Source organism: Penicillium verrucosum (genome assembly GCF_028828655.1).
Source record: "Penicillium verrucosum strain IBT 35672 chromosome Unknown utg000003l_segment0_segment0, whole genome shotgun sequence".
Lineage (NCBI taxonomy): Eukaryota > Fungi > Ascomycota > Eurotiomycetes > Eurotiales > Aspergillaceae > Penicillium > Penicillium verrucosum.
The window spans coordinates 3,946,504-3,973,718 of NW_026643212.1; the positions used below are offsets into that span (position 1 = coordinate 3,946,504).

Here is a 27,215-nt window from a genome sequence, read left to right on the forward strand (position 1 = left end):
ACGTCCAGACATATCATAGGCTACCTCATGCGTTACACGTACCTCAATATTGACGGAACGCCTACTATACGTCGATCCACGAAACGAAAAACGCAGGTTTAAAGCAAGAAAACAGGGCCTGATAGAGGTACCCGGATTTCCGTATGTCGCTATTGTTCAAGACTCCTCGGAATCGTCACGATTCTCGCGCCTGCACCTACGTGACAGACCAGGAATATCCGTTTCCACACCAGTGTCCAGACGGGAAGGGGAGATATGGTGGGGAAGGTTGTTATGTACGTGTCAAGAAAGCCAGATAAGCCAGAATCAGAAGGGGTGGGAGGTAACAGAAAGGATATGAAAAAGGGCAAAGGGGGAAATGAATAAGAAAAAGCCATTTGCCATGCTCCATCCGTCGCTAAAAAGAAAAAGGGGAGGGAATATCAACCAGCCCGCATGACCGCTTAGTTCGAGGCTTCCTTGGTAGGCTCCTTGGATTCCTTAGACTCCTTGGTCTCCTTGACCTCCTTTGCCTCCTGCTTGGGCTCTTCCTTGGGCTTTTCTTCCTTCACCTGCTCCTTGGCCTCCTCTTCTGGCTTCTCTTCTTCATCCTTCACTTCCTCGCCGTAGTATCGGCGGAGGAGCTTCTCGACCTTGCGATATTCGACCTTGACTTCATCTAGAGTCTTTTTGATGGCCTTGAGACAGAACTCCGTGTCCGGTTGGTCAATGAGACCTGTCTCGTCCTTGTGGGCGCCGAAGTTCTGGATCTTCTCGCAGCCGTCCTTAACCTTAATGAGGCCCAGAGTGGCCGATGAGCCCTTGAGGAAGTGACCGAGGGCGGAGAGTTCATCGAGGTTCTTGTCATCTCTGTTGCGTGATAATTAGTAAAGAACAATCACCGGGAATTCCACCTGCACGAAGTAAGACACTCACATTTCCTTCTGAATCTTCTTGTAGGTGTTCTCAGCCTGGTCAAAGAAACCGTACACAATGCTCTTGCTGAAGTCGCGATCCTCCTCATCGTCGTCCATCTCAAGGATCTGTTCGAACGTGCTCTCGTCGAGAATTTCCTTATAATCAGAGAGCTTGGGTGGGCCCTGCTGGGCCTAGACTCGAATGTCAGGCCGAGGAACCTTCGACCATGGGGCAAGAAGTACTTACCGGCTCGGCCTTTTTGGTATCGGCTGGTGCCATGGTTGTGTATGTGTGTGTATGCGTGTTGAGAGGTTGCTTAAAAGGGGTAGGTGGGAGCAACCTAGTGCAATGCGCTGATCGTCACGATCGCTGGATGGAAATAGGGCTGATTTCTGCGGTCTGATGTCCAGCCAATCCAGATGAAATACGAGGCTCTGTTTGCAAATCTCAGTCAGCTCATATTCATACAATAGATCCAGATCTTGGATAAAACAATGTGGCAAATCAATAAAGAGGACCCGGATGCAACGATCAATGATGATACAACAAGGACGTCAGAATCATAAGATCTGCACACAACGCATATGTCGTCTTACAAAGCCAGCAGGTGTTACGGATCCAGGGACCGAAGATAGCAAGGGTCGAGGCTGTTAACGGGGGAAATAGTGAGCGGCTCCGGAGTCTATGCTCAAGGGGAAGAGGCTGGAGCCGGGGCGAAATACAGCCACCAGATTGAGCAAGGTAGTGACCAGTGGGTAGTGAGAGGGAAAACCCAAGACAACGGGAATCGAGGGGGATAGAGGGGCAGTGTACACAGCAAGCAGGTGGAGGGGGAAAATAATTAAAGGAACCAGGTGTGGAGGTGGTATTAGAGGGAGCAAACAGGGCCATTCAGCGCATATACTCGAACAGTGACCCAGTCACAGCCTTGTAAGCCAGAACTAGCGCATCGCATGAGCTGCAGCCCACAACCCAGGGTCTCCACTTAACAGAGAATTGAAGACACAGGGAAAAGGGAAGATATTCAAAAGAGAGAGGGGCAAATAGGAAAGTCCATCCCACCTATAATAAATTTTTTTTCCTTCTCTCTTTTAGAGATGATCCAGTCTCGAAAAAAAAAAGAGGATAAATAGGACACAATAAACCCCAAGGAGAAAAAGAAAAAGGTCGAAAGAAGCAAAGAAGCAAAGAAGACCGGAATTAGAGAAAGGAGGTCAAAGAAGAGAGGAGGGGGAGGAGAGAGAGGAAATCGGAGGGGCGGAGAAAGACAAGGTGGGTAGGTCAATTCCAATCCGTAAGGAACCAACTAAGAAGATGGAATTTGGGTGATATTTGGGTGTGATTTGGAGCGAAAATAATAGAAAAAAAATGATAAAAAATGATAGAAAATAGAGAAATATAAATTAATCAATATTCATTTCAGATTCACTCTGAATATTGTATGTCTCTCGAATAGTATAACTAAGTAATATTGGTATATTACATATTATATTTTACATTCCTATCATTGCCCTTGGCACTTTGAATAACTCGGGGAGAAACATATTTGCACTCGAAACAAGTTAGTTTATATTATTAGCCACACTCTATACAATCATTTCTAATTGGACTCGCTTTCCTGAAAACGTGGATTTGGTTCTTTTTCACGCTAAGTTCCCAAAGTGAAATTCTGGACATGCGACACAATTAGTACAATCTTGTGCTCCATAAGGAGATTTTCTTGCTTTTTTTAGTTAGATAGTAAATGATCCTCTGGGGGATTTTTTTTTGAGCCACGATCAAGAGAACTGTTATCTCGGGATCAAATTCCTCTGTGCTCCAGTGGAGTACAACCGTGGCATCAGTTCTCCAACTGATGGGTCCACCGAGAAGAAAAATGCACGGAATGAACGGAAGAGACCCCTCTGCGACCTGGAAATGTACTGAATGGTTAGTACAGGTTTAGTGTGGAGACTGATAGGGTGAAAAAAACCCCCAAAAAACAACACGTTTTCTGACCGCAAAAAAGACTGCTCCTATACTCATATGGCAGTACGGAGTAGGGGGGCCAGCAGGACGACATCATCGGACCGCCGATCCCAACAAGGGAACGTCATTTGGTCCTTTCCCAAAGGTTTGGACGGTCACACGCGGAACCATTTTGGGGAACTGCAAATTAGCGATGGCCTTTTTTGGTGCCTGGAAGGCCATTCTTTGATTGTAACAGGATCAGGACAACTTTTCATGACTTGGTCAGTACTGCTTGAAAACAGAAATACAGCAAAAACAGAAAAAAGTACCTAGTTTCCGAGGAGACTTTTAGCCGCAGAGAGAGAAAAAAAAAATAAAAAGACCGAGAGGATAAGACGTAATAATCCTGGCTCGTACAGCAGGGAAGCACGATTGACTTGGGCCAAGTGCGCAGATAGAACCTGATCCAGTTGGTCTGGACCCTCAAGGACCGTGTTCAATTAACCCGGGACTCGTTCTGATTGTATGTTGCATGCATTTCTCATCTGACGTACTCGGTGACAGCAAGTTGAACGACCAATGTAGAAGTCTAGGGCTCCACGGTCTTTTTTTTCCTTTCTCGGAGGGGACGAAAGGGGGGTAATATTGCTGGGCTATAAAACACGAGGGAATATGCTGTCACCGATGACGATGGGTGTTTTGGCGGTTTCCTTTTTTTCTTTTTCGTTGTTGCTTTTTTTTCAGGATAACTTTCGCGGTTTGAGTTCCGTATGAAAGGACAGACATAGAGGCTAGCTAGATGTCAATTGAAGTGGAATATGTCCACATTCGCGAACCGCAGCCATCTTTGTTTATATAGAGGAATGGGGGCATGTGTGCATCTCCTTGCCCCTGGTTTTTACGCCAAGTGGTTGGCTCTAACACATTCTCCACCATCACCCACCAATTAGAATTGGTGATAGTTTGCCATGACATCATGAGATGGGGCGGTAGTGTAGCCCACACCAGCCGCTGATGTCATTTTAGCGTGTCGGCAAATTACGTCAATTACTTCAAATTACTTTTAAATTACTTCAAATTACTTCAAATTACATACATGCGGTATTCTTTCGACTTTGTGTACCCTAAAGAATTCCATTGTGCAAGGACTCTCTCCCCATGTCTGCGGAGCTTAGAAAATTCTATACTTCCGACCCAAGTGCTGACAGGTCTCGTTTTACGTCCTTAACAGGCTTAAGGCATATGCAGGGCGACATCATAGCCTCGCCCATGATGTCAGAATGCATACACCCATCAACCGCTGCCGGGTTGCGTACAACATACAACAGAGATGAGAATAGCTGCTGTAGTACGAGTCCAAATGCGAAACATGCAAATTTCATTTGAGTTCGTCGCGTTCGGTAATTAATATGTATCAATCTCTGGTTACACCGGGGAATCAATTGGACTATAAATTCAAGTACTTCTGGCTGACGCAGGATGATTTTCTCGCTAAGTTCACCGAGAAACATGTGAATTAACCGCTATCACAAATCCGAAAGCATCAAACAACAATCCCTCCGATATCTCCCCATATGCTCATCTAGCCTCGGACATGCCACCCAAACAAGTCAAGTCCAAAATAGCGCAGACTACGCATGTTTGCTGCCGGCAATACGAGATGGCAGGTAGCCTGTTGCAGTAGTTCGGACTAGAACATGCAGTTTTACACCGCGGGGCCGGCTAGTCTTTGTATCCCTGGTAGCCAAGGGCGCCTATATAGGAAGCCATCCGCTTGGCTGTCAGTCTCTGCGCTCGATTGCCTTCGGCGAATCACATCGACTATTCCTCAACAGAGAGCTTCTAAAAATTTCACTTAGCCTAGACCTTAGACTTGTAGAGGAGATATATCCGAGTCCGACAACCCGGTTATGGGTTATATTCGGGCTAAAGAACAAAGAGACTGCATGGCCGATTTCTTGAAAGGGTGATTAGCTAGTTAATAGCCTAAGTAGCATGTAGCTCCCGATCGCTAGGAATATCAAAGTTATAGTGATACCTATTATAACCTCAATAAAATTATGCATAGAAACCCAACAGACAACAAAACAAAGATGTGCCATATATACCCCAGATCCCAAACATGCTTTTTCTCCACAGCTTCTTCGCTGGCTCCAGGGCTCTTCCAGAATGCTTACGTAATGGACCGTGACCTCGGTCCGTTTTTTTGTTGATCGCAAGCTTCCCAACCAAATCAACGTTTCCAGTTCCTCCATCCAGGGCAACATCATCACCAAAATACCTCACGAGACCGACGAGAAACAATTCCGGTCAAGAATGGCCTCAACCAAAGCATCAAGCGCCCCGCGCTCCGGCTCTTCGGGTCTAACAAAAGCCTACCTCTTCACCTACAACACTCTCAATCTCCTCGCCTGGGGCACCTGTGTCGTCTACACGGCCTCCCTCCTCCCAGCCCATGTCTCGACCAAAACTCTCCCCAAGGTCTTCGGCCAGACTTTCTCCCCGCTACTGCTGGTCACGCAGTCCCTCGCCCTGCTGGAAGTCGTGCACAGCGTGGTAGGCCTCGTGCGCGCGCCGTTCGTGACGACTGCCATGCAGGTTTCTAGCCGGCTCCTGTTGGTATGGGGGATTATGGCGCAATTTGGTGGGGAGATTGTTGGTGCTGGGCGGGATACCCAGTTGGGTGATTATGCGTATCTGGGGTGTGTTTTTGCTTGGGGAATTACGGAGGTTATCCGTTACGGTTTCTTCGCTATTACTTTGTCTGGGAACTCGGTCCCGAGCTGGTGGACTTGGTTGCGGTAAGTCTTGTTTTTCCTTTTCTCCCCCTGCGTGGCTACCATGTTCAATGCGCTGATGAGTTTCGCATTGACTAGATACAACACTTTCTACATTTTCTACCCAATTGGTATCTCGAGCGAGTGCACGCTTATCTTCCAGGCCCTTGGTCCTGCGGGCGAGCTGAGCCCGCTTTTCCGTTACCTTTTGATTGCGATTCTCGTAATCTATGTGCCTGGTACGTTGTTCTTTTACAGTGTTCATAGTACCGGTTACTGACTACCTACCAGGATCTTATGTCCTGTACACGCATATGATTGCCCAAAGACGCAAGATTATGCGCGGCAAGAAGAGAGCTGATTAGACAGCTCAGCCACGTGCAGCACAACATAAATTTGAATAAACTGAGTGGGAAACGAAAAGACGACCTGATTTATAGCCAGCCCGGCGTTCAAAAAATAATGCAAGGGTCCATCATATTTGGGACCCGGGGGTCCCTGAGGGTGGGGACTAGCTTTACGTTCGTGTTCAATAATATTGACTGGAGTCAACTTCTAGCCCAGAGGGGTATAGACGATCATAATTTCAACAATTCTTAAGAACATACCTTTTTGGCTCAAGGGTACCTCATTCTACCTCTATCAGAACGACATGATATCCATTCCTTCCACCTTAGAGTTCACCAAGGACCTTGAAAGAAGTCCGCCAAACTGCCTAAGCAAGCAGTCCGCGCTGAAGGCGACTCATTCTCGGGTACTAGTACTAGGCGAAGAAAAAGGAACTGGTTCCAAGATTAATGAGGAGAACACGACATTGAAATATCACACAACACGTCGAGCTTTTTTTTCGCTGAAGACTCCTCAAGACGTAGCATTCTTCAATTCAAACCCAAATTTCTCATTAAAGTATCAAATGGCTATTATTCCCTAATTCAACTTCTTGGTCCCATCTTGCACCGGGCGACCTTCACGGCGTAGATATACCAGGTAGCCATAACTGCCGAGAGCGATCATAGCTATAATGACGATGTTACCTTTTTACACGAATCATTAGCTTGGTCTTTCCCCGAATCGTCAGACATAAGAAACTCACTGGTAATGAATGTCCTGACTCCGCCTACAGCTTCCGAACTGCCCTTCACTATATGCTCTAACATCTTTGGAATACCGGCGAAGAAGTCGACGAAAGCCAGGAGTAACTGATACCCCGAACCTAGCGTGTTCTTAACCACAGAGAATATCACCTCAAATACGGAGGTAATAAGGTCCTTGATGGAGGTGATAATCGAGGTCATTATTGTTTATATTAGATCTGGAAGCTCTTCGCGTGAGAATGGTGAGAGTAATAGCAGTGTTGTACAGGTGGCTTCAAAGGGAATGAAAAGGTTCGGGTTTAGAGAGGCAATTCTAGTCTTTATACAAAAGCAAATCCTTGGTTTCAATGACGAAGTATGTATAGAAAGCAAGTTTGTGAATAAACTGGCACACGACAGGATTGGGCGAGTTTGTCGATTTAACGTTCTAGTTTTCGCCTCTGATGCCGGTTTAGTGGTTTCCTCGAGATACATACTTGATCCATGGGTTCCCTCACTTCTTGGCGTTCTCTTTCCGTATTAGTGCTGAGATCTTGCCGCTTTAAGTACAACGTACAACTGGGCCCCTAAGTATTACATAATCGAAGTGGCCACCTGCTTCTTGATTTCACTACCATCCCAACCTACTATTTACAAATATAAATATCTCAACCAGAACGCCATTGAATTAAATATACTAAAATCATCTATCTAGCTAGACACCTATTGATTTTATGTCCTATTTCTCCACAACCACTACACTTTGGTGGGGCCCGTGTATGTGGTTGTAAAGCCGGCGAAGTGCTTCTTTGTGGAGGAGGTGCTTTATTTGCTTTTACCGGCTCAGTAATCAAGCTTCTTGAACTATTAGGCCTATATCCCGTATTCCCCCTTACACACCATCCAGTCCCCATGAATGTTTCAATCCATTCAAAGGGTTTTGAATCAAGTTTGTTTCTCCACCTGAAAATCTGTCATTCGTCCTGATGATTCTATACCACAATGAAGCCACGTCTTGCTTACGACAATCAAGCCTGGGAAAGAGGGACGATTATCTACAAACGCTGGTATAAGTATCTCCAGGAAGATGATGACCCCTTTAATGCAGTTGGTCGCTTTCTTGCAACCCATTTTTATCCTCGGGAATGGTGCGACTTTGATATCTTCGCGTTGGGTGGATTCAATGTCTGCTTTCGGATGATATTTACCGATAACACCACCACTATTATCAGGTTCCCATTCCCTGGTATTGTGATGTTTCCTGAGGAGAAAGTCCACAACGAAGTCAGGGTCATGCAGTTCATTTTGGAACAAACCCAAAAATCACACAATATTTCGATTCCGGTGCCTTCAATCTCTCGCTGGGGACAGAAGAAAGAGAGTCCCGCGAACCTAGGTCCTTTTATGATCATGGAATATGTCGAGCACAAACAGAGTATCTGCAGGCTTCTTGAGAATCCGGAATCAGATCCAACCGTCCGTCCAGTCCTGAATCTCAACCTCAACATGGGCAGGCTGGGAGACCTCTACAGAAAATTGGCCAAAATCATTCTTTCGCTGTCTATTCTTACGCTCAGCAAGATAGGATCTATGGGACTTGACCCGAAAGATATGACGTGGAAGGTATTGGGTCGGCCCTTATCATATTCCATGAATGAAGTTGTGCAACTAAGAACAGTACCTCGATCGAAAATACCGAATAGCGCGTACTCTGAAGCATCGTCCTACTTTGACGCACTGGCGGAACTGCAACTTTCACACCTGATAAGTCAAAGGAACGATGCTATTGACTCGGAGGATGACTGCCGGCGAAAATTCGTGGCGCGACTTCTCTTCCGAAGACTCATCCGAGACCAGGAATTGAGAGAGAAATGGTTGCGCCATGAGACTGGCCCATTTCCAATCTGGTGCGATGACTTCCGACCAGAGAATGTTCTCGTCGATGAAGCTGAGAACATTATCGGAGTGGTGGACTGGGAGTTTACATACACCGCCCCTGTCGAATTTTCTCATGCACCACCTTGGTGGCTTCTTCTCGAAAAGCCGGAATATTGGTCTAAAGGCCTCGACGACTGGTGCATACAATATGATAAGCGACTTGAAACATTTCTTCAAGCCATGAACGATTGCGAGGATGAGGCAATCCGCGCCGGTCAACTTATCCAGACTCAGCGTCTCTCTGGCCCAATGCGAGACAGTTGGAAGAGCGGCAACTTCTGGGTCATGTATGCCGCACGGAATAATTTTGCTTTCGACTTGATCTATTGGCAGAAAATTGACCAGCGATTCTTTGGCCCGACTCAAACCCTTGTCCCTGACAATGCTTGGAAGGAGAGGCTTAATCTCTTGACACTCGAAGAAAAGGAGTATATAGATGAATGTGTAAAGCTAAAGTTTGAAGAGATGGACACGAGACCTCTTGCTTGGGACCCGGATGAGTATACTCGTGCATACGATTGCGAGTGGGTGGAGTAATTGCTTGGTTGTTCTAGAAGCTTTTCGCGTTGTACTCTAGAAGAACCTATATGCTAGCAATGATCTACAATAAGCCTGGAAACCATTCTTCTACCACAGTCCGACCTGGCACGGGGTGGCCGAGGCTCGCAGGTTACGATAATATGCACTATCAAACTAGAAACAACCGATGATTGGATAAAATTCCACCACCCTTCAGCATATCCTCTTCAAGACAGGCCCACAACTTCATAGTTCCAGTTGCATGTAGAATTAGGACTCTGGGCCAGAACATTCTTAGTGCCAGTGGCCGAAGAAATAACTTCATTCGACGCATCCACAACCTGAATCATCTGCCCACCGCCAACAGCAAGTCCCAAAACACTGTTATAGTTCAGGCCTTTAACGCCCGCAAAGCTGCCAATAAGCTTGATGTTGCTATAAACATTGATGGTATATCCTGTTGAAGGAAGGATAACAGCGAAGTTGACGGCATCCTGTGCAGACTGATAGTTCGCAATCGAAGATGAACAGCTGGCACTCGTCAAAAGCGTGCGATACCAAAGCGCACCGACTGGCTTGGTACCAGGGGGTTCTATCTGCGAGAGGCTTGTTGCACCGGCTTTGTATGCCTTGATAAACGGAGTGATGATTTGTAGCCAGCCCGTGTGGTCAAATCCGTTTGCGTAGTCCCCAATGTTGCTTCCTGCAATCTGCTCTTCCCAAAATGTACCAACATTGTGGCTCTCGCCAGCGTCATTCCATGTGATAACCTCCAAAAAGTCAGGCTGTAGCTGCAGGGCTTGAGCCATGCGCTGGGGTAGATTCACCTCGCCAACACGATACCAGTTCTGCCCGCTACCAATATATTTGAACTGATAAGGGGACATGGCTGTGAAAGAGGTGTGTTTAGTAATCAAAGTTTCAATATTGATTGGGGAATCTTACGCATCATGTAGGTTTTACCAGCGGAATGCGCTTCCTGAAAAGCTGCCGAGTCCACACTATCGCTGACATTGGCTGGGGTGTTACCAGGAGAGGGCCATGCGGACTCCCAACTGTAGACCCCATCCAGAATTGGGTATGCTCTGAAAACTCCATTTGGATATCCGGAGAAGTCGTCAAAGTTAGGAACAAAATACGGCGTGATGCTGTAAGCTGATGTGAGTGGCTGAATGAAGCCTGTGTCCCATTGATCATTCGAAATGGTGCCACCGGTATATGTGCTCACGAATGCCTTGCCGTCAACCTTGTAATATGCGCTGTGGGTCGCATATGGGGCTAAGAAAGATGCCAGCTGGGTAACTTCAAGACCCCAGCTCATGTCGAACGAAATAAAAAGTTTGAAGCTGGTTACAGAGGCTGCATCAAATAAGTAATCGAGTGCATTGGTGTTCCAAGTATCAGAAGGGCTGATAGTGTGAGTGTTCAGGGCGAAGCCATCAAAGCCAGCACCCATAGCAAGATTGACATCGGTGACAGCCTCGTCTGCAGTCATTGAACCGACCTACTAGAAGTTAGAAAATATCTAGTAAAGTAAGTAAATGCAACATACCATGTAGTGTGCGAAAACAGCCTTGCTTCTGGTTGGCTGTGTCGCAGTGGTTGTAGTTCTAGGACCTAAAGCTTCTGTTAGCTCTATACCTGAAGATGGCAAAGGAGGAGGCAACGGAAATTACCTAGGGTCGCGGTAGTAGCCATAGCTCCTGGTCCAACGGAAACCTAATCAATGTTCAATGAGTACAGTACGAGAAGCAATCAGTATGAAGGATCTCACAAATCTAGCAGGATTTGCTGTGTCGGCCTGACCAGAGGTTACACAGCTTCCTGCAGAGTCCCAGATGACTCATAAACGCCGACAAGACCAGCTTGAATCAGCGCATCTTGGGCCACCTGGATCTGCGGCGGCAACACAGACTGAATCTTTTCAAAATGGTCAGTATGCTTATTTAGGTTGTAAAGAGATGAAATCTAGAATCTCCGTACTGGAAGATCAACAAGAAGCAGCTTCAGGCGAATATCAGTCTCGAGTCTGGCGATAGACTTCATTGTCAACAACATATACTACATTTATTTATACAGCCCGTCCTTTGAAAAGCAAGTTCTGAAAATTACGCAAAGGGTGCAAGAAGCTTCATATTGTTCTTGCCAGGCGCAATGCAGCCTCCACAGTTTGACGTCGAAAAGCAGGACCATGTCCGAAGCAGATACACTCATTGGCGAGGTCTATATTCATTAGTTTTTTGGAGCTAATTTATACCTCGTCAGATACCCACATTGAATAAGCGCAGCAACGTGAAGCGACGAAATAAATGAGCGAGATAATGAGCGACCATTCTCCTGGGTGCAGAATCCCTTCGCGCTGATGAACCCCTGTACACCACTAGCATCTAACCATTCGCCGGCCGAGGATGCGAAGATGGATCCCAGTCCCTCAGTTGGGGTCGCAAGACCTTCCGAGGCATAACATTCCCCCTCGGGACGCGATGGGGCAAGTGCAGTGGCCATGAGATCAATAAGGTTTCCAGTGTTGTCATGCATTCCAGCATGAAAACAGGAAATAAAGTTCTTGCGCTCGGTTGGAGGTAAATATGTCCCAAAAACATCTTGAATCTTGACGAAGTCGTTCGGGGTGTCGACAAGAAGCTGATACCCATTCTGACAGCATGCCTTTACTAGATACTGTGAGAAAGTCCACTGTTGGTCTTTGATCGAGCTAGCCAGAGAAATGTCTGGGGGGTGACCCGGTAATGATGATAGCGGAAGGGGCGACTCATTAGCGCGCGAAGCCATGAAAGCATTGATTGGGGGTGTCAGTTCACACTGATAAAGGGGTGGTTGTGGGTATAAGGACGGCAGCTCAGAACATCCCATCGGTGTCGATGAGGGTCCAATAGGAGCTCTTTCATTCGACGGCACCCTTGGGCTACTAAGTGTTTCGTCCTTGTCGAAGGCAGTGGATGAAGTGGCACCAACAGCTTCCCCTTCATGAGGGCCCGCATATCCAGTCTCAGCCAGCGCAAGGTATTGCTGTGTTATTTTGCGGAGGGCTAACGTGATGTGCGACTGCTTTTCAAGCAGACCAGTTTCTAAAAGGAGATCAGTGAACCCGAGAAATGACTGGCTGAGCTTCTCAATGCCATCCTCAAGCTCGTGAACACGATCCTGCAGGTTGCAAGTGGTGTTTTCTTTTCGCATGCGATACGCTCGCTGCGCCATACGTAGCTGTGAACGGCGTCTCTAACGGGAATCAGTCATCGCATACTTTTTGGAAATCTTTTGACATCTTTTTCAACATTACACCCACTTCTATCGCTTGTTGGCTATTGAGCTTCCGAGGACGCCCATTCTTCCCCACCTCGTTTGCCTCGTGTTTTTCTTCCATGATTTTTTTGGGTATGTCCTAGCCTGTGGCCGATGATACTAAGTGGATCTAGTGTTCGTTGATAAAAGTAGTTAACTAAACCTATCAACTTTGTTTATTCATCAACCCGAGCCTCGTCTCGGGACGTGCTGTAATGTAGTTATGTTGAGTAATCAAAAATACGCCCCTCGCATGTCCGCCCCATATAGAGTATGGAAATTATTTTAATGAATAAACAGGTCTTCGGTAGACTTGATACCTACAGGTTATAGACAACTGTGTAGTTCCAAGACTGGAGGTACTGGAGTGGCATAATTGCCAGCTCGTATGGAAAATCCACATGGATCTTCATTCCGATGAAACCGTTTATTCATCATTCTAGGATATGCAGTTACTTAGCCCCATAAAACTAACTCGAGGTCAAGTAATAATATCACTTTATAGACGGAGTGATTACAATGGATCAACTCAAAACTCAGATTCGTACCTGCATGAACTAGATAGAAGCCCAGCTATATGAACAGCTTTCGCCATAGCCTCATGTAACCTATTAGTTTTTTTCATCGTGTTGCAATTTGCTTGTTGGTTTCTTCCTTCATATAACTGCTGAACTGGGTGGCTGAGTACGTATATATCATCCTGTGCCCTTCCTACTACTATACTGACGAGAACAGCAAAAGTCTCACAATGGCGCTCTCCACGTCAAGCACCGGCAGCGATTCGAAGGATTTCTCCAACCTAGAGAAATCGCCAGATGAAACGCCAGATATCGGTGTCGTGCATGTTTCGACACAAGACGTGTCCCCAAAGTCCAAAGCAACGTGGCACATGGCCGAAGAACTGCAACGCTTGAAAGAACGAGACGAGCAAAATGGCGAGAAAGCCAGGAAACTTGGAGTCACCTGGAAAAATCTCACTGTCAGAGGTATCAGCAGTGATGCTACATTCAACGAAAATGTCCTTTCACAATTCAACCTCTTCGGAAATCGCGGTGGAAAATTTCCCATGAAAACAATCCTCGACAACTCCTATGGCTGTGTTAAGCCTGGGGAGATGCTGCTCGTCCTTGGCCGCCCCGGATCAGGGTGCACAACACTGCTCAGCATGCTCTCAAACAATCGTCGTGGCTATGCAGAGGTGAGCGGCGACGTTGCGTTTGGGAGTATGTCTGCCGAAAATGCCATGCAACACCGCAGTCAGATCATCATGAACACGGAAGAGGAAATCTTTTTCCCGACATTGACCGTCGGTGAGACCATCGACTTCGCCGCCCGTATGAAGGTCCCGTACCACTTACCGCCAGGAATAAAGTCGGCAGAGGAGTACGCGCAACTCAATAAAGAATTTCTGCTGCGGTCGGTGGGTATCTCACACGCTGAATCTACTAAGGTGGGAGACGCCTTTACTCGAGGCGTTTCAGGAGGAGAGAGAAAACGTGTTTCCATCCTTGAGTGCTTGACAACCCGAGCAAGCGTTTTCTGTTGGGACAACTCTACGCGTGGTCTCGATGCTAGTACAGCACTGGAGTGGATTAAGGCAATCAGAACGATGACTGACGTCCTTGGCATCACTACTATCGTTACCCTCTATCAGGCAGGTAATGGAATCTACGAGCATTTTGATAAGGTGCTCGTCCTTGATGAGGGCAAGCAGATCTTCTATGGTCCACAACAGGATGCAGTGCCTTTTATGGAAAACCTTGGGTTCAGACGCGCCTCTGGTGCTAACAGAGCTGATTTCCTAACTGGCGTGACTGTTCCAACAGAGCGTATTGTTGCACCAGGATATGAAACCAAATTTCCTAGGACTTCTGACGCTATTCGCGCTGCCTACGAATCGTCCGGTTTCAGTTCCCGAATGCTGGCGGAATGCTCCTATCCAGAAAGCAAAGAGGCGGCGGAGAACACGACCATTTTCAAGGAGATGGTGGCGCGGGAAAAGCATCGGGGAGTACGCGAGAACTCACCAGTGACCACCGACTTCCTTTCTCAGATTAAAGCCTCAGTCACCCGGCAATACCAAATCATGTGGGGTGATAAGGCAACCCTGATCATGAAGCAAGGCGCTACAGTCATTCAGGCTCTGTTGGGAGGATCACTTTTCTACAATGCCCCCGACAACTCCGCTGGTCTGTTCCTCAAGTGTGGTGCTCTGTTCTTCTCCATCCTATATAACGCCCTCATCGCTCTCTCGGAAGTCACCGACTCATTTACTGGGAGACCTATTCTAGCCAAGCATCGTTCATTTGCTCTGTATCATCCCGCCGCCATCTGCATTTCCCAGATCGTCGCAGACTTTCCCGTCCTACTGTTTCAAGTGTCACACTTCGGCCTCGTTCTCTATTTCATGGTTGGCTTGAACCGCACTGCAGAAGCCTTCTTCACCTACTGGATCACCAATTTCATGACGGCCATGTCTATGACAGCCCTCTTTCGACTAATTGGTGCCGCGTTTCCCACCTTTGACGCCGCCACCAAGGTCTCTGGCCTGATGATTGTCGCATGTTTTGTCTACATGGGCTACATGATCGTCAAACCTGAGATGCATCCATGGTTTGTGTGGCTTTTTTGGATCAACCCCATGGCATATGCATTTGAAGCTCTTCTTGGTAACGAGTTCCATGCGTCAACCATCCCGTGTGTTGGGCCGAACCTCATACCAAACGGCCCTGGTTACACAGATGGGGAAGGTGGCCAATCATGTGCTGGCGTTGGCGGAGCTTCACCTGGTGCAGCTAGTCTTACGGGTGGTGAATATCTCGCATCTATGTCGTTCAGCCATAGCCATGTCTGGCGGAACTTCGGCATCATATGCGCTTGGTGGGTGCTATTCGTTGCGCTTACCATCTTCTTCACCTCCCGGTGGAAATTATCCGGGGAGGGTGCTCGCAGCCTACTCGTCCCCCGAGAGCAGGAGTACAAGTCGAAGCATCTGCTTCTCAGTGATGAGGAATCGCAAGCTTCTATGAAGACCCTGCCAGACTCTGGAGTAAACACCTCACAAGAAACCCTCGGAAAGGAACTCAACGACAACCGAAGCATTTTTACCTGGCAGAACCTTACTTATACTGTCAAGACTTCTTCGGGAGATCGAGTTCTCCTTGATAATGTGCAAGGGTACGTGAAGCCAGGCATGCTTGGTGCCCTTATGGGGTCTTCTGGCGCTGGCAAAACTACCCTGCTCGACGTCCTTGCCCAGCGCAAGACCGACGGAATCATCAACGGATCGGTGTTGGTTGATGGTCGACCTATTCCTATCTCTTTCCAACGCTCCGCTGGGTATGTCGAGCAGTTAGACGTCCACGAGTCTTTGGCAACTGTCCGTGAGGCCCTAGATTTCTCTGCCCTTCTACGCCAGCCCCGCAATACTCCTACTGATGAGAAGTTACGCTATGTGGACACTATCATTGACCTCCTAGAGCTACGGGACCTCGAGTTCACGCTTGTTGGTCGTCCGGGTGCTGGTTTGTCCGTTGAGCAGCGCAAACGTCTTACTATTGCGGTCGAGCTAGTCGCAAAACCTAGCATTCTTATTTTCCTAGATGAACCAACTTCCGGCCTCGACGGCCAGGCTGCATTCAATATCGTTCGCTTCCTACGCAAACTGGCCGAGGCCGGACAAGCCGTTTTGGTTACCATCCACCAGCCGTCGGCTCAGCTCTTCGCTCAATTCAATACACTTCTCTTACTCGCCAAGGGTGGGAAAACAGTTTACTTTGGCGATATCGGAGATAACGCTAGTACTGTCAAGACCTATTTTGGCCGGCATGGAGCACCCTGTCCACCCGATGCCAACCCTGCCGAGCATATGATTGACGTGGTATCAGGTGTTGCCTCTGAAACTGCCGATTGGAACAAGATCTGGCTAGAGTCTCCTGAGCATGACCAGCTCACAACTGAGCTAGATGCGATGGCTAAGGAAGCGGCTGCTAGACCGTCAGGAACCGCTGACGACGGTCACGAGTTTGCAGCTTCAATGTGGACTCAGATCAAGCTCGTAACCCATCGCATGAACATTTCACTGTTCCGAAACACCGAGTATATCGACAACAAGTTCGCCCTGCATATAAGCCTCGCACTACTCAATGGATTCTCATTCTGGATGATTGGGGATCGCCTGACAGATCTACAGAAAAACCTCTTCACTGTCTTCAATTTCATTTTCGTGGCTCCTGGAGTCATCTCCCAACTGCAGCCTCTTTTCATTGACCGGCGCGATATCTACGAGACGCGCGAGAAGAAGAGTAAGATGTATCACTGGGCTCCCTTCGTTACTGGTCTTATCATCTCGGAGATCCCATACCTGATCGTCTGCGCCTTACTCTATTATGTTTGTTGGTATTTTACTTGTGGGCTGCCTACTGCACCTGGAAATGCTGGCAGTGTCTTTTTCGTGGTGGTAAGGATTTTCCCGCATTCATGAGCTCGTTATTTGAACAAGACACTGACTAGAAGAACGTCCAGGTGATGTACGAGTGCCTTTACACCGGTATTGGACAGATGATTGCCGCCTACGCTCCTAACGCCGTCTTCGCATCGCTTGTGAACCCGCTTGTCATCACGACCCTTGTCTCGTTTTGTGGTGTTATGGTGCCATATAGCCAGATTGAACCATTTTGGAAATATTGGTATGCATCTTTTGCCTTCGTGGGTCCTCAAATTATCATCCGCAGTTTCTAATCTCAGTCACTACAGGATGTACTATATCGACCCTTTCAACTATCTCATGAGCTCCCTGCTGGTTTTTACCACATGGTCCAAACCCGTCGTCTGCACTCCTGATGAAATGGCCATGTTTGACCCACCAGTCAACCAAACCTGTGGTGAATACCTTGCCACTTACCAGTCCGGTATGGGGGTAGGAACAAACCTCCTCAACCCGAATGCAAATGCCGATTGCCGCGTTTGCCAGTACACCACTGGTGGAGACTTTCTCAAGACTCTGAACCTAGCAGAGGAGTACTTTGGCTGGCGGAATGCCGGCCTTGTTGTTGTTTTCGTACTTGGTATTTACGGATTGGTGTTCTTAATGATGAAGTTGAGGACGAAGGCTACTAAGAAGGCCGAGAGCTAGGTTGCCACCAGACTACAGTGGCGAAGACGTGGCGGTATAACCCGACGGGTCGCCTGCCCTGGCACTCTGTTGACGCAAAAACATCGGTATACCGGTGGATTCATTAATCTTTCATTTTTTTGTAATTTACGTTTTGTAACGGAGGCTCCATATAGATTGTTAGCAGAGCTGATATAGAAATACATTTATAAACTCCTTATAACGTTCCGCAAAGCTCGCAAAGCCCGAAACCCGACTTAACTTGGCCGTGTCAACTAATACTACGCTTTTTTGTGGCTTTTCAAATAAAGATGAACTTTTCCAGCACTATAGAATTAATTACCTTAAAGTATATATCTATAAAGTCTTTAACCGTATACCTTAAAAGTAAGGGTGAAAATTACTGCCTGTCAATATTCCAATGAGAGAGTGTTGGGGCTACAGTTGGAAGGTCCAAGTTTCGGGGCTCAAACTGAAGCTCACATACACCTGATACATACACCTCATAGATATATCGACCTCTACGTACCTATAGTACACCTATAGTACACATAGTATCTGTTGAACTCTCTCACGTGTCACATGATCTATGTTTGTCTCCTTCCATACCTGTAGACTAGTTCTCTCCCTTTCCTCCATCACAACATTGATCCCACAATACAACATATTGTGGTCCTTCGTCATATCATCTACTTGCTTGTAAATTCTAACAGTATCTAAAAAGGGGAATACTGTTTTCACCGCGGCTAGGCCACACATCGCAAGGGCGGCAAAGGTGGGGGTTCCTTGACTACAGTGTCACCATACCAAAAATGCAGTCACTGGAATTGCAGGAATCGCAGTTCCACGGTCTCGCGTGGGAAGAAAGGCTATTCTCCTCAGAGCCCCGATGGACGGTTGAACCTGACACTGGGGCTATCAAGCAGACAGACAGTACAGTCGCTCCGGCCATCAAGCACAGTTGAAGTGACTTTTCTCGTTCAGGGTGGTTTCAACAAGATCTACGATGTCAGCATAGATGATGAAGCATTCATCATGCGAATCTCATTACCCGTCGATCCATATTACAAAGTCACAAGTGAAGTGGTAACAATGGATTGGGTGCGCCATATCACAAGCCTCCCAATCCCCAGAGTTATCATTCACCAGCCTTGTCGAGACAATCCGATTGGATTTGAATGGATGCTTATGACCAAATTGCCCGGGAAGCCCTTCGGTGAAATTTACCAGTCGCTTTCCTTCGACGTGAAGGCCTGTCTAGTTAGGGAGCTTGCTGCAAGCTCGGCTTGCCTTTTTCGAAATCAACTATGTGGAATCGGAAACATATATGGGAAACCATCCGTCGGTGAAAATCCAACATCGAGCGAGCAAATCCCGCGCCCTAGAGAGCCGGTCGACCCTGAAATATCAGTTCTGGCGAAGGGATCCGACTCAGATGGTAGTAGCACATCTATGGGAAAGAGCTCTGAAGCCCCTTTCAATCTTCCCGACAAAAGTCCTTCTGATGGGACTTCACCTGACGTGGGCCGGATTGTTTCTATGCAGTTTTTCTGGGACTCACATATCCACCAAGATGTCCACCGAGGCCCATTCCGCTCAAGTAAGGACTGGATCACAGCCCGCCTGTTATTCAACGAAAATGACTGTCATTCGGCTCTGGATAAACATTCAGCTGGAGACCCCCTTAATAGCGACGATGAAGACGAAGTGGAAGATGCTACAAGGACGTTGCAAATAATTGAAAAGCTCAAATCCCTTCTTCCCCTAGTATTTCCAACGGATGATGTTGATGAACCAGAGCCGTCAATGATATTCCACCACGACCTCTCACGACACAATATCCTTGTTGGCGACAGCGGGGAGTTGACTGGCGTTCTAGACTGGGAGTGTGTTTCAGCAGTCCCGTTATGGAAGGCCTGCTCCTATCCTTCGTTTTTAGAGGGGCGACCACGACACTCAGAGCCTATCCCTGAAAGTTACAAACCTGAAGACAACGGAGAACCAAACGAACTGTACTTCGAGCATCTATGGCAGCATGAGACCACTCTCTTACGTGGTATATTCATGGATGAGATGAGAAGACTAGACGCCGGATGGATGGAAGTTTTTGATAAGAGTCAGGTCAAAAGAGACTTTGACTGTGCAGTTCAAGAATGTGACATGGAATTCTCTGCCAGGAATACCAATGCATGGATCAAAGATATCACCGCTGGTATAAGCAATCCGCCCACCTTGCATGATAGGATGTATTCACTATCCGGTCTCTAGACAGCGCCAGTGCAACAATGACTGCGTTTGGAGGTGTGGTTGATACCCTCTCTCAATAACCTATGTATCGAGTCAATACACATTCTCAAAAACAATCCTGACCTTCTGAATTTGTTGGACAAAATGAATGATTGTCTTCTAGAGAGGGGCGATACATATCCGACATTTAGGTTCGGGGTTCCTTTCGTCTGGGTTTGATGTAGATGGATAGTGGATAATCTTGTTTTGGCTTATGGCCCGGTGCCCTTTATAAGAAGAAATATGGGCTAGAGGCTGCTACAGGTTTAAGCTAATGTAAGGTAAGGCCATTAAGGCTGTTGTTATTATTGGGAATGAGAAGATAATGGCTGGCATATTCTCCCGATGACACGATGACACCAAGAACCGAGTTTATAAATATATATAATTTCGGGGGTTCTTCTACCAGGGTTCCTATCTTAGCTATGGAATAGCCCATGTTTTGCGAGCTAACATAATCACAGTTAAAGGCAGATAATAAGCCCTGGTCATTGTTTCCGACATTTTAAAGTGTCTAAGCGTGTACGCCAGTTGTCCAGAAGATAGCAAGTCCTGTCCTATAGGCTATAAGATCAACAACTATCAAAACCGAACAAGCTGATAACATGAATTCATCGCTAGCCACCACTCGCAAATAAAAAAAAGAATCCACCATCTAGATAAGGGATCATAATCCAACCATACCATAGCCATAACCATAACCAACAAGAACCGAAAAGAACCAGAATCATTCACAATTCCACGACTTTTCCCTCTAAAAATACCAGAAAAGACATAGTCATAATCATCCATAACATCATAAAATCGTAACCCCCATCAAAATCATCCCAATCAACCCCTCCCTCCAAAACCACCCCTACCATCCCCCTCAATCCCAACCCTAAGAGGACTACTCCCCCCACTCCAACTCCCACCCAGCGAACCCTCACTCCCAACCCCACTCCCACTCGCCGAGCCCAAAGAGAGCACATCATCCTCACGAGCATTCTTCCGTCCCGCACCAATAGCAACACGCATACCCTGCACAGCGCCGCCGTGCTCATGTCCCGCAGGGTACATACCGTCGTTGACAGAAAAGTTGCGGCAGATCAGGTATGCACGCATGGCGGCACTCTCGCGGGCCAGCGTCTCGTTGCTGCAGATACTGTCTGCTCGGTACTCGCGGTTGTTGACACGAACCGTGCAGGTGTATCCGCGGTTGCTTATGTATGCGTTGTAGATTGGTTCGGGCCAATTGCGACGGCGGCAGAGGCCTAGGTTTCGATTTGGTTAGTTTGGTTTTTTTATTGGAATTAATTAGTGTATTAGTGTGTGAAGGCAGGGGTTGGGGCTCGGGTTTTTTTTGTCTTTATCTGTATTGAACGTATGTTTGGGGATAGGGTGTTGTGCATTGACTGGGGTTGGGGGATTGGTTTGTGCTGGCAATGATGCATGCATACATAGCCCCGGGCAGGAGTAGGTGATGGTGATGGTGATGGTGATGGTGGTGAGATTGAAGACATACTGGTCAGGTAGAGGATATAGTACATCTTGAGATTCGGACTAGACGCAAGCCGAAGCAAGAAAGACGGGAAAACTGGAGACGAGTGACGAGGCGATGGCGTTGCCACTTGTCTAACGGCAACGAATTGCAAAGGTTACTCAGAACGCATTGGATGGACTTTGCTTGCAGTGAGATGGGTTCGGGGCTGAGGCTGAGGCTGAGCTGCTAGACTGGTGTGCAGTCAGAAGATATGCGGATTGTGATGCCCAACGGCTGGTGGGACTGCGTTTGCTTTACTAGCAGCGGGGAGGATGAGCTGGCGTTCTAAACAAAAGCACGATTATAATACTAGTCAAGGTCAAGGGTGTCTAATTCAAAGACGAGTGAAATAAAATAAGAATTCAAGAGTGAAAGCAATAGAGAGAGGGATTGATAACTAAATCAAAATTCTGACGGAAGATTGGAAAGATGCCACACCCATATACAGATATACAATTTCCTAGAACCCCTCCCCCGTACAACAGAAAAAAAAAAAGAAAAACAAAAACAAATTAATGAGGGGATCAGAGCTGTTGCTTGCCATATACTTGATTACTTCTGGAAAAACAGGTGGGGCTTTTTGCATTGATACTTCCCAAGTCATACTGTGAGCTGGCTGGTGTACACAGTACCAACAGACAAGGAAAACGGTTGCAATTGCGACAGCCCACAAAGAAACCAAAAAAAGGGAGACACTTTATGTCAATGCAGATGACCTGAAGAAGAAAATGGTATTAAACTAAAAAGTCAAACTACAAAGATTCTAATACCCACCGTTGAAAGACTGAAGGGGAAAAAAAAAGAAAAGACAAGGATATAGTAAACAGTAATAATAAGCAGGAATAGTACTATACTAGTAAACAATAAACAGAAAATAGTAAGCAACCAAACCTCAAAGAAGACTATAGGACGTGGATCTGGAATCCGGGTATAGACTACCTCCACCAAGTAAACAGAGTACAAGCAGTGAAGAGCAGAGAGAAGACGATAGATGCACGAAAACCCCAGACTCACATTGGACCTCGGAAAAGACTCCAAAAAAAAAGAGTCACAGTAACTCAAACGGGTGTTCGACCTATTTCGTGTGCCGTTTTCTCGGCGGGTTTACTGATGCGCTGGCATATCTCTTTGCCAGTCGAATCGAACCGAGTCTGAGGCACCGGGAGTCACCGTGAGCTGTCTGATTATGTCCCTGCAATTTGCCGATCGAAACATAAACATTCTCGGAGACTAAGGGAGACCTTGTAATCTGCTTGCAGAAGGGTAATACCTGAAGATTATGATCCCAGTAACTATTTCGGTGTGGGTTTGAATGGAATAGTGGTGCTATGGTGGTGCTATAATATACTATCCAATACTCACTCTCCCGTACACAGGTTATTTTTTTTTTTTGGCTGACATTGATTCTCAGAATGGCCTTTGTATTTCATTTTTGGCCCCGCAGATGAGTACAATTAAATTTGCCGCCCTTATGGATTTGCGAGACGCGCAGTTCTGCGAATGGTGATTGGCGCCAAGGAGGAGCCGTTCATGTTGTGCAGAACGCGTCTGAAGAGGGGTCAATTGCTTGTGAAAGAGGCTATGAGTCAATGAAATAATCCAAGTAGACAGAATCAAAGTGGGTATAACGAGAATGAGAAAATGCATGCAGCCCTCGAGCAACCTCAGTTACTTGACAGGCATCGGATGCAGTGATGAGCTGGCATTGCAGTGGGGAAAGGCGTTGGATTTATCTGCATAATCTGGTACTGATGATTACTTTTGCCCTCTTGGGCCTCGTGCAGCTTGTGTCTTTGGTGGCAAACACATTGTGTACATCGTAGGAGCATTTTCATATTGATCGACGCAGAGTGGGAAAAGTAAACTCTTCACCCTCGCGCTAGAGGAAACTTTTTTGTAAACTTCGGAAACTCGGTGAAACTGCCAACACAAAAAAATAAGAAACTGAAGGAATTGGTGCTATGTGCTATGACCTATGTTGTAAAGTCATATTCTGGCCCCCGAATCCAACCCCTTGCGTCTCGATCTCATTCACAGAATCCTCCTTGGCTTGGTCGAAATCATTCTCGTGGCCCCCATGCCATGACCGCTGCTATGACTGCGGTGGCTTGCAGTCTCAAGCATCCAAGACTAATCATGCATAATGCACTCGCTCGGAGTCCCTGGTTACCAATGACACCCTGCTTCAACCTATGTTGTACTGTAACCTCGAGAGACTTTTGGAAGGAAATCTCATCCATGGTGGCGTTTTGTCCCGTGTCTTCTTTTTGATATGGCGTCGGCTCACGCCTCTTCCGGTTAGATAGTGAGGGGCTGGGCCCCGGACCAGAGCCGCATTTTCTCCGCGGCTTTGTGCGGGATCACATATAAAGGGTGCATTGGCTCTAGTCGATCACCTTGTGAAAACACATTGCCCGGCTCACGGTTCGGTGAAGATTTCCAGGAGAATGAGGATGTAAAGTTGTTGCTCGCAACACTCGAGTCTGTCCGGTAGTGAAGATTTTGAGTCGCGCTCAATCCTGCCATAACGTAGCAGGTGTGATATGAATCGACGTGCCTTGATCTCGGTCAGCCACACGTGAAAGAAACTGGCTCAGACTCAGATAGGAGGAACTTACTTGCCCGGTTTGTCACGGAAACCACCGTCGGTCCCTTGACAACATGCAAGGATGTATCGTGTTAAACCTTCGCGGCTGAAAAGACTGTTCGCTGGAGGCTGGGTGTTATCCGGTTTTCCCGCCAAAGAAGATTCAAGCAATGGCCAACATCCACCAACCCAGTGGCTGTAGCATCCATCCACTAGCTTATTTGTTCGTCCGGATAGACCACCTTCCGGGGCGGACTGGCGTGCGGATAACCATGACACTAACATGGGAATGTCCATGTGTCTGCCAGGAACCATTAGCATATGAGAAATAGACAGAGCATTCCAGGTTAGGGTAGTCTCCTACCTGTTGAAGGTCTCTTCGGGGGGTCCCAGGATAGACAGACATGCCAGAGCGCAAAAGGCATATGCCCCATGGGCCTCCGAGCCAGGGCTGCCGGAGATACCACCTTCAAACGTTTGGCCTAAGGGCGAGGGTCAGCATATCTCTCTCATGTCTGCTGTAAACCAAACCACCAGAACTCATACATCGTGAGAGATATTCAGGAAGACCACTCGTAAGGCTTTCCAATCCCGCCTCCCGCGCTTGAGAGCCCGGAGCAAGCGTCAGCGGCAGGTCGAGTAGCGAGATTAGGGTCATAGCGCAATATGCGCCACTGCGTTAATGACATGTCAGATCTTGCATTGGGGAATGGGGGAACGGGGATGGGACAAGCAAGCACCTGTTCCCTGGGAGCTTCACTTACCGCACATCTTCCTCCCCACCCTCACAAACCCGGAATCCCCCATCTGGCTGCTTCAATCGACCGATCCATTGCCACCTGGGAAAGCCAGAAACTGGGTCAGACGCACAGGATCACACAAGAAGCACATGCAGAACGCTGCCGGAGACAACTCACATCGCGTATCGATCCACCAATCCAAAGGCCTCCTCGCCTCCAACCATAGCCAACGACAACACGGCTGCATAACTTCCCGCCAGGTGGGATGTCTGGCCATGGCCGCCGCCAAAACCACCTGTGGGGTTCTGCATTGGCCGAAGCGTAGTGATCACACTAAAATAAAGAGGAAAAGTTTAGAATGGGCTTTTTTCATGTTTCATGTTGTACAGATCAGATGATCTTTTCCAATCAAGGTATATCTCCCAGAGGCTCTCTCCATTTTGTGGATATATGACAGATAGGAAAAAGCAAATTGGGGAAGAACGAGGCGGGGAAAAGGAAAGTAAAAAAATAAAAATAAAAGAAAAAGAAAAAGAAAAAAAGCAAGGATGTAAAAGCATGCACACACCGTTCACGAAACTGAGTGGTCTCTTCTCCCAGCATGGCAAGTCCTGCCAACGCCCAGTACACAATCCACGGGCGGCTAGCGTCCATGGCGACGAACCCCTCGGGATAATCCTCGAGGGCATCATAGAGGAAGCCGGCATGAAGATCACGCTGTAGAGCGGGCACACCATAGTCATTAAAATCCTTTTGGGCGCTATGGATTCCTTTTAGGAAAGGTAGGCACTTTTCCAGCGTCGCGCTCTGCAGATCGACTGTCTCAGTGATGAGCGGGTCGCGGATGGGCGGCGGCTGCGTGAACAAGGCCGGGATCCCCGGGCGCGGTTGGTTGGAGTCAGATGTATTCATAGTATTCATAGTATCCATAGTTGTCATAATTGTCCTGGTTGGAGTTAATGTTGAGGTTGGGCGGTTCTTGGTAGGTTTTTGTGCGTTCGGAAATCGAACTTTTCGAGGTTTCCCGATGAGCGGCATCAATGGGATTTGGGAGATATTTTGTAGATTTGAAGTTCAAAGAAATGTCAACCTTTTTCTTACTATTGTTCTGTAAATGTGAATGTGAATGTAAATGTTTTAAAAAAAAAGAGGAAAAGAGAGATAGAGTCTAGAATTATTCTTTGTTTCCCCCACTCGATCTCTACCGGGTATTCCCATCTTTGATATGGTCACATTATACTGAGTAATGTACTACCCTCGAATTAACTATTCTGATTCAGTTCGTTTCTCGTGGGAGATACATATGTTGCTATTACTCCATACTCCATGTTCTTGAATATGTAGCTCCTGCATGACACAGAAGCCAATACGGAGTATATATACAATAATGTGATGAATCTGACGCCATGCAATGAGCAGGTATATTGGCTTACATGACACCCTTGCTGCATGTGCCCAGGTGTGCTTTTTAATCCCCAGGTATCCGTGCAAAAGAATTAGGGGAGAGAAAAAGAAAACTCGACCTGTCACAATTTCTTGTTTTGCCAGGGTTCACGATGTTCAACTTAGCATCTCAATAAGATGCCCACATAGTCCGTGCCATATACCCTAGCACTATTTTACTATTTTCCCATTTTCCCATTTTTTTTTTTTTTTGGTATTTAATTTTCCTTTTCCTCCCACAAGAACTGCCTAGTGCATGGTCAGCATCCGGAACTGGTCCACTAAATACCATTGAGGTATGGCGCATTCAGGGAACTGTGAGATACGAATCACGGGCATGAGGGTGGACAGACACCGAGGGAGCTGATTGGATTTGATTAGGAAGGACCTCCGTAGTACGGAGTACTAATTTTGGTAGAACACGATCCGACTGTCAGATCTCACCAATTCATATTGCCACGCAGTACAGAGTACAGAGTACACACTGCCTCAACTTGTTTTTTTTCCTTTTCTCTCCACTGATCTTCCGGGTTCGGTCTCACGGTCCGGTCTCACGGATGATTTGTTGATAATCATAAGCATCTCAGTCAGAACCTAGGAGTAGAGAGGGGGAAAAAAAATTAAAGTATATATGGAATATAGATCTGAATCCGAAATAAAGATATGAAATAAAGATATGAAATAAGGATATGAAATAGAGATATGAAATAGAAAAGAGGAAAAAAAAAAAAAAAAAAAGGCAACCTTTTCCCATTTAGGAAAGAATTCAATAAATAGGGAGATCATGGGATCAACTCAACAACATACTCCGTACTCTCCCGTACTTTATCTCCCTCTCTCAAGTCCCTCCTTATCCCACACTACTGCAAACTAAACCTCCGTGGCATTAATTCATCGCTCAACACTGGATTAACCTTCCACGCCATCAGCCAGCCTCTCCACTCTCCACAATCAAGTCCCCTAGCGCATTTCTTCGCTCACCGCTGCTTTGTCCCCCCACCGCCTCATTTTCCCTCTTCTTCATGGTTGTGTCACCCTTCTGAAGAAGGTCCTCTCCTCCAGGCTGGTCC

General features: G+C 47.0%; 10 protein-coding genes across 10 annotated transcripts; 4 read left to right on the plus strand and 6 right to left on the minus strand.

The window, feature by feature from the left end:
- Nucleotides 1-443: 443 nt before the first annotated feature.
- Nucleotides 444-1,176, minus strand: N7516_009098 (Hpt domain-containing protein; the record flags this gene model as incomplete). The annotated part of the gene is made up of 3 exons (XM_057221817.1): nt 444-849; nt 916-1,088; nt 1,144-1,176. The coding sequence occupies 3 exons, from the start codon at nt 1,174-1,176 to the stop codon at nt 444-446; spliced, it is 612 nt and encodes a 203-aa protein (XP_057072089.1).
- Nucleotides 1,177-5,163: 3,987 nt separating this feature from the next.
- On the plus strand, nt 5,164-5,989 carry N7516_009099 (protein tyrosine phosphatase-like domain-containing protein; the record flags this gene model as incomplete). Its single annotated transcript, XM_057221818.1, has 3 exons — nt 5,164-5,648; nt 5,724-5,863; nt 5,916-5,989. 3 exons carry the CDS (start codon nt 5,164-5,166, stop codon nt 5,987-5,989), a joined length of 699 nt encoding a protein of 232 aa, XP_057072090.1.
- A 562-nt stretch (nt 5,990-6,551) lies between these two features.
- On the minus strand, nt 6,552-6,919 carry N7516_009100 (uncharacterized protein; the record flags this gene model as incomplete). The annotated part of the gene is made up of 2 exons (XM_057221819.1): nt 6,552-6,658; nt 6,718-6,919. 2 exons carry the CDS (start codon nt 6,917-6,919, stop codon nt 6,552-6,554), a joined length of 309 nt encoding a protein of 102 aa, XP_057072091.1.
- Nucleotides 6,920-7,699: 780 nt separating this feature from the next.
- N7516_009101 (Aminoglycoside phosphotransferase) lies at nt 7,700-9,172 on the plus strand (the record flags this gene model as incomplete). Its single annotated transcript, XM_057221820.1, has 1 exon — nt 7,700-9,172. One exon carries the CDS (start codon nt 7,700-7,702, stop codon nt 9,170-9,172), a length of 1,473 nt encoding a protein of 490 aa, XP_057072092.1.
- Nucleotides 9,173-9,381: 209 nt separating this feature from the next.
- N7516_009102 (glycoside hydrolase family 71 protein) lies at nt 9,382-10,852 on the minus strand (the record flags this gene model as incomplete). Its single annotated transcript, XM_057221821.1, has 4 exons — nt 9,382-10,043; nt 10,100-10,658; nt 10,707-10,771; nt 10,831-10,852. 4 exons carry the CDS (start codon nt 10,850-10,852, stop codon nt 9,382-9,384), a joined length of 1,308 nt encoding a protein of 435 aa, XP_057072093.1.
- A 433-nt stretch (nt 10,853-11,285) lies between these two features.
- N7516_009103 (bZIP transcription factor) lies at nt 11,286-12,536 on the minus strand (the record flags this gene model as incomplete). The annotated part of the gene is made up of 3 exons (XM_057221822.1): nt 11,286-11,377; nt 11,428-12,391; nt 12,459-12,536. The coding sequence occupies 3 exons, from the start codon at nt 12,534-12,536 to the stop codon at nt 11,286-11,288; spliced, it is 1,134 nt and encodes a 377-aa protein (XP_057072094.1).
- A 666-nt stretch (nt 12,537-13,202) lies between these two features.
- N7516_009104 (uncharacterized protein) lies at nt 13,203-17,588 on the plus strand (the record flags this gene model as incomplete). Its single annotated transcript, XM_057221823.1, has 3 exons — nt 13,203-16,913; nt 16,979-17,142; nt 17,210-17,588. The coding sequence occupies 3 exons, from the start codon at nt 13,203-13,205 to the stop codon at nt 17,586-17,588; spliced, it is 4,254 nt and encodes a 1,417-aa protein (XP_057072095.1).
- Nucleotides 17,589-18,379: 791 nt separating this feature from the next.
- Nucleotides 18,380-19,835, plus strand: N7516_009105 (uncharacterized protein; the record flags this gene model as incomplete). The annotated part of the gene is made up of 2 exons (XM_057221824.1): nt 18,380-18,423; nt 18,494-19,835. The coding sequence occupies 2 exons, from the start codon at nt 18,380-18,382 to the stop codon at nt 19,833-19,835; spliced, it is 1,386 nt and encodes a 461-aa protein (XP_057072096.1).
- Nucleotides 19,836-20,584: 749 nt separating this feature from the next.
- N7516_009106 (uncharacterized protein) lies at nt 20,585-21,382 on the minus strand (the record flags this gene model as incomplete). The annotated part of the gene is made up of 3 exons (XM_057221825.1): nt 20,585-20,607; nt 20,801-21,106; nt 21,358-21,382. 3 exons carry the CDS (start codon nt 21,380-21,382, stop codon nt 20,585-20,587), a joined length of 354 nt encoding a protein of 117 aa, XP_057072097.1.
- Nucleotides 21,383-23,673: 2,291 nt separating this feature from the next.
- Nucleotides 23,674-25,614, minus strand: N7516_009107 (CAAX farnesyltransferase subunit beta RAM1; the record flags this gene model as incomplete). Its single annotated transcript, XM_057221826.1, has 7 exons — nt 23,674-23,932; nt 23,994-24,263; nt 24,327-24,444; nt 24,509-24,636; nt 24,727-24,801; nt 24,880-25,035; nt 25,271-25,614. 7 exons carry the CDS (start codon nt 25,612-25,614, stop codon nt 23,674-23,676), a joined length of 1,350 nt encoding a protein of 449 aa, XP_057072098.1.
- Nucleotides 25,615-27,215: the final 1,601 nt, after the last annotated feature.